At 41.7% G+C, this 12513-nt stretch overlaps 1 protein-coding gene across 2 annotated transcripts in view; it reads right to left on the bottom strand.

Moving 5' to 3' along the window:
- The window catches only part of RBMS3 (RNA binding motif single stranded interacting protein 3), a 699061-nt gene that overhangs the window by 430013 nt on the left and 256535 nt on the right, over positions 1-12513 (bottom strand). The window contains exon 1 of one of the 2 annotated variants that reach the window (XM_053978357.1): positions 6674-6824. The exons of the other annotated variant lie outside the window; for it this stretch is intronic. Coding sequence (XP_053834332.1) covers positions 6674-6748 — 75 coding nt within the window. The 5' untranslated portion in view covers positions 6749-6824. Of the gene's footprint in view, positions 1-6673; positions 6825-12513 lie in introns of those variants that run through there. 2 annotated transcript variants of the gene reach the window in all.

The raw sequence follows: 12513 nt of genomic DNA, 5'->3' as shown, positions 1-12513 counted from the left end.
TCCTTGGCCCCTTGCTTAATGTGGAATCATTTTGATTTACTGTTTTTATTTCTTTTGTGACTGTTGTTTGGTTGGTTTTTTTTGTTTTGTTTTTTTTTTTTTTTTTTTTGTTTTTTTTGTTTTGTTTGTTTGTTTTTTTTTTTTACCTGCATATTATTCAGCTGTCCTGGTTTCACCATGGTGATCAGTATGTGCTTTGTGGGCCTGATTCTGTCTTGCTGAAGACAACTGAATCCTTTTCATTGATTTTTCAAAGGTTGCAGAACAGATCCCTGTCACTATAGCTTCTATTCAATAATATTATTGTTAACCCTCTACTTAAAATACTGGTACATCATTCTGCATCAGTAGACACCATTCTTGGGCTGATACCTGCTTGTTTAGAGTAGCTCTCTTTGTAAAACTGTTTACTTCTAACCTTCCCTTTGTTACTCGATCTTTCCCATATGAGTGGGAAAGCAATTGCAAAACACCACTACCGGAATACTCAGAGTATAGGCTCTGACAATATCTGAGTAAATCACTGTTCTCTGTCTCCCTTCTCTGCCCATCTGCAGTCTTTGGTATGGAACAACTATATCATAAAAGCTCTTATTCACACATGCTTTTGATATTACACTATATAATCACATACAGCTGTAGCTGATGAGACTGTTACAAAACACAATTTTAATGCAGCACTGGAAGCAAATTCTTGAGACATATTAACTATTTTCCTCTACATAAAATTTGTAGCACTAAAATTCTTTTCTTCAAGAAAAAAAAAAAATACAACTAGACTATTTGTTTTTTTGAAAAGTCTAGTTCTCTTCCTGGACAGTCCAGAATGGGGTTGTTTGCAAGCAAACCCAGTCCCCGCCTGGAGTAGAGACAGTGGAAAATTTACTTTCCACCCCTAAATAAATAAATAAATAAAACTTAAATTGAATTAGAAAATACTGCTTGCAATTATATGCAAAGGGAATACTATATAGGCTACTCACAGCAAGACCTGAAATGAACTCCGACATCCTACTTGAAATTCAGCCTTTCTTATCTGTTTTTTAATTCATGGAAATTTAAGAACTGACAGTCTGATGATTTTTACCAAGATACTTGAATTAAAGTGCAAGCACACCATCATGCTTTCTTTGCAAGGACTTCATGCATTAAAAACCAAACCAGTTCATTTCTGAACCACTGCACTTTATTTTGAAAGGGCACCTTGTATAAGGCATTCTAAATTACAATTATTAACACACTCACCACAGCAAGGTCTTTGTAGCCTCATCTGGCAAATCCTTGCAACTTCCATTTTTTGTTACAGAAATAAAATATCTGCTTGCAAAACAAATAGCCATCGAATATCATAATAGGTAAGTGTTTGAAGTAGTAAAAATTTGATTGTTCTTTTTCCACAGGTTTGATCTGGTTTTTTTTTATTTGGGTTTTTTTTGGGTTTTTTTGGGGTTTTTTTAATTTTATTTTATTTGGTACTTTCTTTTGTGGGTATTTGTGGTTTGGTTAGTTTTTAATTTAAACAGACTTACATTGAGGTAACATATGAAAGGAAGATCAATCAAAAAATATAACACCATTTTAATACATATCATCATGTCCCTTAAAACAACAAAAGTATTTTTATCCAGGCATGCAAGGATAAATGGAAAGCAAATGAGTTCATATATGCCTTTGTTTTTCAGAGGAACACAACTTTTATCTTCCTTATTGTTTAAGCCAATTGGCAACTACTAGAGCTAAGTATTAATATTACCATCAAAATCATAGCTAGGCTGAAATACTTTTAAATGGCATTTAAATGAATTTGTGTTCCTCTTGGGCAGCTCTCTGAGGCATTTAAAACATGCTGTGACATACTGAATCAAACAGGGCTAAGTGAGAACAAACTTAATTCCTAGAAATGCATTTCTCTAATTGCAAGTGTTTGCCTTTAGTTTGGCATGATCACATGGGCTCCAGCTAGACTTTTGAGCTCTGGCAGCGATCCAAGCTGCAGATGGTTGGAAATGCAGCCTGAAATCAGTGTGTGGTTGATGAATTACTCCTTACACCTGACCCCTGTTTCACACCAGGCACCAAACACAATCTGAACACTACTAGCCAGAGAAGCCCTGTCAGGCATCTCCGTATCTGGAACGCTTTCTTCAAGGCCTTCTGTATGGCCAGATGGCCAAAAGTGGGGAACGCCATAAACCCTCTAAACAGAAACGTGAGTGACTAAAGAGCACAGGATTGGTAGGTAAGAGGTGAAAAGAGGCAAGAGCTTTGCACCTATGCCAAATGCACACTTTCTAAAAGAGTGATGGAGCAAAGAGGAAGGTATGCTTATGCCACACAATTGAAGGAAGTCCCCAATTCCCTCATGCCAAAAGATGCCCTAAAAAATGTCAAAAAGGAGATATAGCACACACCTGAATGTGGGCCCATAAAATCACTATATCAAACTTAAACTCTTCTAAGTACACCTGTTTGAACTCCCTAACCATTTTTTACTCAGGTGGGGCACATATCTGTCATTTCAGGAACAGGTTCATTAAGCCCTCTTCCTTGCAGGTCAGTCCCTTTCACAGCCACAGAGATGGGGTTTTATTCAGGTAGGCATTGGGAAATCACACTTCTTCCTTTTGCACGTGTTCACACATGCATCAGGCATACAGAGATGAAGAGGTACTGTGGGTACTGTAAACACTGCCTCTCTGTTTGGGGTGTTACTGCCATCTGACTGGGTTACAGAGTCAACACCATGAGAGTTAAACTACCAGACCCAAACCATGACTAATAAGTAGGAAATATCTGGAGAATGCATGAAAGCAAACTGCATGGAAATAGCTGCTTAACTGGCATATTTTTACCCCGAGCGCAGGTATAGAGATCGTAAACCAAACAATTCCTGTCGACAGGTAACTGTGGCATCACCTCCTTTCTACCGAAGTGATTCAGGTTTTTTCAGTAGACCGTTTGCAATGAAAGCTGACCCTAGCAAGAGGTCTAATCATAAGCTGCAGAGGACAAATATAAAACACATCACCTACTAAATCAAGGAGACTCTTTCAAATATACTGAGTTAATATTTTTCTCCTCTTTTTCTCACTACATGATATTTCGTAGTGCTTATTTTTGTTTTCTTCTGTGCTAAGTGGCAAAGAGAAAAGAATTTGCTTTGGCAAACAAGAAACAAAAGAAAGAAATTCAGACCATAATGCAAGATTTGGCATCATTAACATTCTACATGACAATTTGCAACGTACTCCTGTAAACCAGTTGTTTGAGTAGTTACACCATCAGCAAGGATGCAACTGAGGAAATTTTCTTAACATCTCAAAATAAAATAAAGAAGTACTACAGATTATCATCAGATATACATGAGCTGAACCACTTCCCTGCAATATTTTTTGCAACAAGAACACAAGACTATGCCTCACAACAGTAACCAGAAACACTTACTCTGAAATAAACTCCTAGGACAACTGGACTCTCTCCCTACTCTCAGCATCTACCTAAAAAAGTTCCAAAACTGTAAGTTCAAACTGAAGTTGTACAACAGCATCACACCAAAACAGAAATAAGGTTATGTATTGTCTCAAACTCAGTGCTTGTCCTTAAGAGACATATTAAATTCCTTGCAATTGTCTCATAAGGATTGACACCCTCCCCTTCTTCTCTTTTTTGGATGACAATGGCTTTTCCTAAACCTGAAATTAAAGTTTTAGCTTCAGTGGTGGCATTTGATAATGAAGGAGCACAAATAAATGGAACGAGTGCATGTTTTGTGTTCCACAAAAGGCCACAAAACTCTAAAAAGTTAAAGCAATCAGACAAACATATGGAATCCATTTTTTCTATTTATAATCTCATTACCCACATAGCTATTCATTTACACCCTTTCTGCACAACAACGTGCTAGCCACGTTAGAAGACACACACATACAGACTGTAGGCTGGAATCCTGCGCAGCTCCGTGCTCCCCTGTGAGAGGGACGTGATGTACAGTAATGCGGTACTTCTCAGAGGAGAGCCAAGGCAACTTCACCAAACAAGCAAAGCAAAAGCACTTCACCCAAACACGCTGGGGAACATGAATTTCCAAACTTTGCCTGTTGAACATGCTGCCACTCTGAATTTCAGAAGCTGTACCATGCCATAAGAAAGCCTAGAATTTCTTTCTTAATTACAAATTAATGTGCACCGCCCCCCCCCCCCCCCCCCCCCGCATGCATGACTATGAGCATAAAAACACATTCTTTTTGTAGAGCTGAATCCTACCATGCTTGGTACAAAGAGCAGTTTTTGGAAAATAATAAGTTGAAGTTCTCAGGCCGGCTGGAATCATACAAAGGTTTATTTATATGTGTTGCTCCAATAGGGATGATAAAAGATACAGCTCTCCACCACAAGATTATTTGATTACCCAGCTATTAGCTTTAGACATACAATGGATCTAACTGCTTTAAAACGTCCCAGAAGCTGATGGCTAGCTTTAAGGTAACAAAATCCAGATGCTGCCTGTCTGCACTACTTTAAAGTCTTATAGAAGAGAAATACTTGCATCTGTGTGTATATGTGTATATATGTATATATATATATATCTGCGCACGTGTATATGTGTTTATTATTTAGAGTTTATGTATGCCCTTAATTGTGGACCAAGGAAAATGAGAAAAAATAAAGACATCTCAAATATATCACCAATTTGAAATTTTACCTGTCCTTACTGTAATAGTGCAAGTGTGCCAAGACTGATGCACATGACTTTTCACAGGGCTGATAATTTTATATACCCGCTATAAAAATACATTTATTTTTTAAAGCAAGGGGTTAAAAAAAATCATGGTACAGAAAAGCTATTTTTTTACTTTAAGCCCAAATATAATGTTAATTTTCTAAAAAAGCTTATTTTACAAAGTTAAAAAAATGAAGAAAAAAAGAAAGAAAAAGGACAACTGGCAAAATGTAAGCTACGTGAGTAAAAGGGATGGAATGTCCAATATTTCTCCTCCAATACTCGAGGCTATTGTTCTTTCAAAAAAACACTATCAATTGTTTCATGTCCTTGGCTTGCCAGGTTTTGAGGAATAGCATCAGCCTGCATCCCCCAATCCCCCAAACAGTTAAAGCTATATCAATGTTGCAGTCAAGCTAGTGACGAGCTGCTGCTGCTGCAACAGCAACATTACACACTAAATGGTCACAAAGGTAAAATGCTATTTGGATTGACCTTGAAAAAAGGGGTAGAGAAATAATAAATTTCACGCCAAAACACAAAATTTAAAAAAGGATTAATTTTATACAAAAAAAAATATCTGCATGATGCAGTGAAAGAAACAGCAGAGCAAAGAAGTGAGAGGTAACCCTGCCATGAATTTCAAGGCTGTAATCATACTGAGTGCTTCTGGTGTCATCACAACTCCAACCAGCCTGAATCACAGTTTTTACAATTAGTTAATTTATATAATGCAGTAGTTCAGCTATAAATGTTAATGGGAAAGTAATTTTTATTAACAAGGAATATAACTTATCCTTTCCCAACCGCAGCCAGATCAACATGCTTCAAACCAAAAGTCTGGAGAAGTCAGCCTCCCTTGTGGCACTTCACCACACACAGTTGCACACATCAAGTGTCCCATGTGTTAAATTTGCCACAGGAGCACAATGTGTATATTTGCACGCAGTACCATATGCACGTGTGTGTGCCCTGCCCTGGCTTTTCCCTCCTAAAGGATGTTCGTTTATTTACTGAAACTGTTAATCTGGGGTTGTGAGGTTTCTCTTTCTTCCCTCCAAATACAGTGTCCTGACAGGGCTTGCAAACTTTCGGTTTAGGGCTTTCTTTTGTTACTGTCTTTTGGTCACAGGAAATCTTTTCAGAGAGTAGACTATTATACAATGACATTATAAAAATAAGGCTTTAATTAACTAACTCATGGCCAGGTAGCATAGACTTCACTCAGCCTCTCTAGGAGAGGCCGGCCTGCTTTCCAGTCTGCTGGCATTTTAAAAAATATTAAGAAAACAAGAAAGAAAACGGAAGCGTCCACACTTGGATACACTCTCCAAAAGTAGTTACCCTCTATTTCTAGACCTCTTAAATGCAACAGAGTACAGCCATATCATCTTCAATATTTAATGAAATATTAAAACCAGTGCAATGCACTGAAACAAACTCCACCAGGTTTACAGACGGGTAGCTCCGAGCTCCACAGCATCTCCTCCTCAGCCGATTAAAAGTTTGAGTTGCCACAGACAGCTTCTCTAACAGCAAAATGCTTTTAAGCTATGAATAAACTGTAGCGATCGCCGGAAAATCCACCAAAAGTGTTTTATGTCCGATGCTGTCCAGAGCAATCTTTATCCCATGCAATAACAAACACACTACCTGCCCGCTGTTACGATAGCGTTAACCGCACTGTTCTACCCAAACAATAAAAGGAATTAGCCGACGCCAGCAGCCCTTGGGAAAAAAAAAATAAATTAAAAGAAATAAAGAAATAAATGGGAGGGCAGACAGTAACCTTCCTGCCTCTCTCACGCCGGCTTTATGCCTAGCAGTTTGGCTCTATGTGATACCAAACCCGAGAAAGAGACAGAAAAATCGCCAAAGAGAAGAGGAGAGCCCGCAATTCGCGCGGCTCCGCTCTCCATCCCCCGCCAGGCGCCCGGCCCCGCCAGCCCTTACCTTGGTTTGGAGATAGTGGGGGTAGTAGTAGGTGTACTGAGGGTACATTGGCTGCTGGTCCAGGCGTTTGCCCATGTAGCTGGAGTCCTTCTGGCTGGTGCGGGGAACTCGTTGGCAGGGTGTAGTGCCCCAGGGCCTTTCTTCCTCTCACGCCGCTATTCCTGACAGCGCGGGCGACAGAGGAGGCTGCCGAGACTTCCTCGCCGTCTACCGCGCGCTACTTCCAGCGCAGCCAAAAACGCGCCCGCATGAACATATACGTGTGTCTGTGTGTGTGTGGGTGTGGGTGTGTGGGTGGGTGGAAGCCCCGTGCCCGGGTGCCCGCGGCGGAGCAGCCCGCCTCCCCCGCTGGCAGCAGCGTGCCCCCGGCGGTGCCCGCTGCCCGGCTCGGGAGGGAACCGTCCTGCGAGAGCAGCCGGGAAGACAGTGCAACTCCAAATCTCCGCAGAGCCGCTCGCTCGCTCGCTCGCTCGCTCGCTCTCCTCGTCCTCTCCTCGGCTCGCCCCGCTCTCGAGCCCTCCCCTCTCGCTTCCCCACCCACCCCCCTTCCAACCAAATAAAAAAAAAAAAAAAAAAAGGAAGAAAGAAAAGAAAAGGAAAATAAAAATAAAGAAAAAAAAAGAAAATAAAAAAAAAGGGGGGGGGAGGGAAGAGCCTTCCCCAGCCTAGTTGCCGCTGCCTCCTTCACGGAGTGACATGGTGTTCAGGGCTCGTCCTGTCTTTCATTCAAACCCCCTCCGCGCCGCGCCGCCGGTGGGAGGGACCTCGGCGCGCCGCTCCCCCGGGAGGTCGGCGCAGGCCGCGCGGCCGCCTCCGCGCCCCCGCCCGCTCCGCGCCCGCGCCGGACCGGGCAGCTCCGGAAAGCGGCCGTGGGACTCGGGAAATCCTAACGCCGCGGGGCGGGGGACAGGGGAGAGCAGCTCCAAAACACGGTTTTATATTTATGGTTTTAATTTTAAATATATATATATATGTGTGTGTTTTAACAAACGGGAGGGGGAAGGTCACGGAGCCTGGTCGCCGTCCGCCCCCTTCAGAAAACTACTCCGCACCGTCATCCGGCGCTTCGCGGAGAGGCGACCCCGGGCCAGACATATTAAATACATACTTTGTTAACCCGCTTACATAAGACTTGGTTTATTTAAAGTTGGAACAAAATGGAGGAAGAGGGTAAAGAGGAAATTCGGCCGGCCTGAAGGGCGGGTGCCTTCCCCCAGACGTGTGAAAATACCACGGTGCCACAAAAGTTACCCGCGGCTGCGTTTCCCCCGGCCGGGCTCCCCCGCACGCAGCTGCCGCCGCCCGGACCCAGGTGAGGGCCAGGTGTGGCCTCCGCGTCCGGCCGAGAGCCCCACACCTGCCACAGATCCCAGGCGTGCAGGACCTGTGTCAGCACCGCCATCCCAAATATTTATCCTCCGAAAGACTCGAAGGAAGAGTCTGTTTTACAACGGGGCTATAAATCACCAGGAAAAAAAAGTGCGTGAATAACAAAATGTTTCCTCTTGTACACAAATCCTAGCGTTTCTCTTTTTTTTATAATAACTTATTTCTTTAACATGTCATCAGATTCCTGAGCCTTTCTACAGTGGTTTTGCCTATTTATAAATTTTTGGGGAAAAAAATGTGGGGAAGCATTTTCTTTTTGTTTTTATTTAAATCATCCATAGTATGGCAGCAGGACTGTCAGCTGCTGCATTATCAACCAAATTGCTTTAAAAAAAAAAAAAGGAATTATAAAAAGAATGTCTTTAAAGGGACATTTCTCAAGGCTGGTAGGGCTAAAATTAGACTTGCCAGCTGTGTTTTGGTTTGTGGGCACGTGCTTGCACATGACAGGAACATGGAAATATCACGCTTTACTCTGGCAGTTTGCTGTTCTCATAAGCAGAGGGTTTTGTTATGGGTTCCCATAACTGCCCCATAGCCAGTCCAAAAGGGTAGTGCGGGAAGCCATACACAGGCTTAAAATACGGCATATACACTGTGCATACATCACCAGCCATTCATAATCGTCGGTACTTAGGTACCAGCCCTCTGCCATACAGTGGGAACACCATGCCATGCTCGCACAGGTATTTGCCTCGTGTGGCAGGAGAAAAACTTCTGCAAAACGAGTGCTCCGTTCCCAGAGCACTGTGCAGGCATTCAGCGGGTTCCTGCAAACCTGGACGAGCCCTGTGGAGCACTACCATTGCCCCAGTTTTCAACAGGCTCAGAACAAAAGCCTGGTTGGGTAAACTATTGAGTATTTTCAGTCCCTATCTTTAGTATTATCATTCCAAGCTGGCCACGACCATGTGGTCCCTCTTCTGAGGGTCCCTCTTTTTCATTCATCTTCTCTTTTGAGAAGTGAATTTAGAGAAAGAGATAGGAATGGGAGGAGAAGCCTGCAATCCCCGCCTCCCAACCCCTCGGTTTGTATCACAGCTCAGCTTTAAATACGCTGCCTCTCATTGTAGTGCATGATACTCTTGCTTACACTTTCTTCTCCCCCCGCCCGGCTTTCCCTGAGGGTGAAATAGACTGTTTGAGGGTTGGGATCTGCAGAAGTGAATAGTGATTACTTGACTGTACGTGATACTTTGAGCCGAGACAACTTTCAGATTGTTCTTTCAACTGCCAGAATTAAGTCGTAGTGCTTCTCTCCTCACCTTCTCAATTTTCCCTCAGGATATTAACGCAGTTTTTCTTGCTAAGCGGTTTGCTTGTAGACGTGGACGTAACCAGATTTGGGAGAAGAAAGAATCTATGTGTACAGGGTGAAATAAAAGATAAATACTAAAGGAAGCAGAGAACGGCGTTCTGACCAAGAAAGCTATGTGAACACACAAGGTTTTCCATGGTTGTTAATTTAAATCCAGGAAGGACTGTTTTGTCTATATCATCTGACTACTGTGAGTATTTCAAATCATGCCATAAAATTTCAACCCAAGATTTCCACACACTTCTCCATCAGATGCACTGGCTAGTAGCTCCATCAGTTCTAGCAACTGAGAAAAGGTGGGAAGCTACAGAAGTGTGACTCTTATGTGAGTGGGGAACAGCTCCACCTTTCATCTGCTCTCTCTCTCAGCAAAAATCCTCAATATGCAGATGCTTTGGATTTCCCTTTTCACCTGTAATCCTGACCAGGTGCTGAGCAGCCTCTGCTGTTTGCTCTGAGTGTTCAGCATCTCGCATGATTGAGCCTTCAGAGATGCAAGACAGAGTGGAGGCAGCAGAAATAGGAATTCAATATAAAAGAGTGGGGGGCCAAGGGGAGAAGACAGGAGGCAATATAGCATAGCAAAAATGCAAATGAACAGCCACAAAAGCAGATTTAGATAGCATACAGCCTCTGAACAAATGCTAGTGCTGGAAAATGGAAAATTTCCATTTGCAAAATACAGACATCAAAAAGATCATCTGTGACTTGGGAGCACACTGTTTAAATAGAATCCCCTTCATTTTCTGGCCTGTGCATTTGAATAACTGAATCCACTTGCAAACTGAAATAGCAGTTTGCCTACCGAGTGTTAAGTATAAATGTTCCTCAAAAGAAAAGACAAGCTGTTCGATCCCAGTGAGCAACAGTGAGCAACTTCACAACTTTTTTTTCTTCCTATGGGAGGGCTCATTATCAAGCCCCAGCCAGTCCCAGCCTCGGGAACCCAGGGAGTGAGCCAGATCCCAGTGCATCTGCAAAGGCACTGCTGCCACTGCTGTCACTGACCTGAGGGCAGATTCAAGAACCAGGTGAGCAGTAAGGATCTCTTCAATGGAAAGTTTAGAAATGAAATTAAATTAAATAAATGGGAACACATCATCTATAAACTTGACAGCCAAGTGCATTCAAAGACAGGCACCAAAGGATATTAACCCTGCAACAACCAAAGCTGTGGATAAGAAACCTGGAGTTAACCAACAGAAGGGAAAAAAAAGGAGGGAAAAAAAAAAAAAAAAAAAAAAAGAAGAGACTCATTCTCCTGGCAGCCTGAAGTACAGAAAAATTACATATGTTTGGATGTATTTTTACCTGTCATAGAATGCAGATTTCTTCATTCACAAAAACTGAGTTAAAAGAAAAAAACAGATACCTAGTAGAAAATTCAGGGGTTTTTATTAGATAAAATACAATTCTACGTACACTTTTTCTTTTTTTTAAATAAGCTTACCTATCCAATTACAACCTTCTAAAGTCAGGTATCAGAGTCAGGGAGCAATTAAAATATTTTCTAGCTCCTTGCTCTTGAAAAGCAGCGATATGTATTGTAGAAGATTTAACTTCTGGCAAAATTATGTCAAAATTTTCTAAGTCAGGACTAGAGAAATAGAGATACCACCACCTAAAGCAATATAATAGGTTAAAAAAAAGAACAATTATATTTGACTTACATTTTTTACCCTGTCTCTCTACTTTTATTCTCTTTATTTACTCATTAAAACTATTACAAAGGAGACCATAGGAAAGCTTGCCAGCTTGTTTACAATGGATTACAAGAAGAGCACTGATTTTATTTTTAGATCTGTCAGCTCCTTCAGTCCAGCTACCTTAAAACTTTATTGACGAACACAGAATTTTAATATTAAATGGATCATTTATCAAGCTGATTTACCTAAGGAGAGCTAACCAAGTTTCTAAGAAGGGACATACCCTGGTGCAACCATCAGTAAAGCATTTGATAGCCACAGAGAAGGTTAAAAGACATAGAAGATCAAAACACGTAGCTTAACAATGACAGTATTAAGTGTCTGGGATTGACAGAACCTCTCTGAGTTGGGGGATGCCACTGTTTTCAGGTGCTTTCCTTTCATAAGAGACCAAACACCACTGGAGGTGGCTTTACCCACACACACACACCCCACTTCCCTGCCTGCAAGAAAAAACCCAGCAGGTTTGCTCTCCAGCCTTCAGCACTAACCATCACAACAGCACAAAGTATAGAATTAGGCAGAGTTACAGATGGCCTAAAGTAAATCTGAAAGAGTTAACGGATAAGATTTTGTACAACAGCAAAGACTTGCCATCTATCATCATACTTCATTATTTTCACTTTTTCAGCTTCTGTCTTTACTTTATGGCTCAAGGGTTTCCATTAGTCTACTTTTACCTGAACATCCAGTCCTAAAGGAAATCTTTGGACAGCAGCAGAGTGAAAAATTTTAGATGAAAAGTGAACAACAATGAACATTCACTAAATTGTTTGTGTTTTCCACCTGATATAATCCCTTACAAGCACAAGCCAGTGAAACTAGCAGTCAGTTGTACAGACACTGAAATTATGCACTAATGTTTTCTTTCTGCAGATGTTAATGGATACGACCAAAGTAAATAATACTTAGTCTTTTGTCTACAGTTTGTTTCCTACACATCTCTGAACACTTTGCAAGAGCTAATTCATCCTGCAATGTGGAAGAGGATTAAGTAACATGACCAGTCAATGGCAGTGCCCCAGTTGTGACAGTAAATGGTGGATTCCTCTCACCCCACAAACCCTCATTGCATAGTAAAAGCCACAGCAAATAAGACCAATGGGGCAAAAGATTGGTACTTTCAGTTCTGTAAGGGATTCATGTGGAGAGAAAGCAGTGCAATGGCAGTGAGCACATTGTGAAGAAATGGGAGAGAGAGACACTGGCTGTAGCATATCATAGGATCACACAGCAGTAGTTTAGAGCTTTCAGAAAATGCCAGGATTGTGCACGGGCTAGAAGACATGCCATTCAAAGGTGGCATATTACATAGCAACTCCACATCACAAGTTAGTAAATACTGCATCTGGTCTTGAGTCTAAACTCTTAGGATAAAAAAGGCAAACAAACCCCCCTAAACACTAACAGGACTAGCCAAGGCCATT

This window comes from Vidua macroura, chromosome 1, assembly GCF_024509145.1.
Source record: "Vidua macroura isolate BioBank_ID:100142 chromosome 1, ASM2450914v1, whole genome shotgun sequence".
Taxonomy (NCBI): domain Eukaryota; kingdom Metazoa; phylum Chordata; class Aves; order Passeriformes; family Viduidae; genus Vidua; species Vidua macroura.
This window is presented reverse-complemented; position numbering and strand designations above follow the sequence as displayed.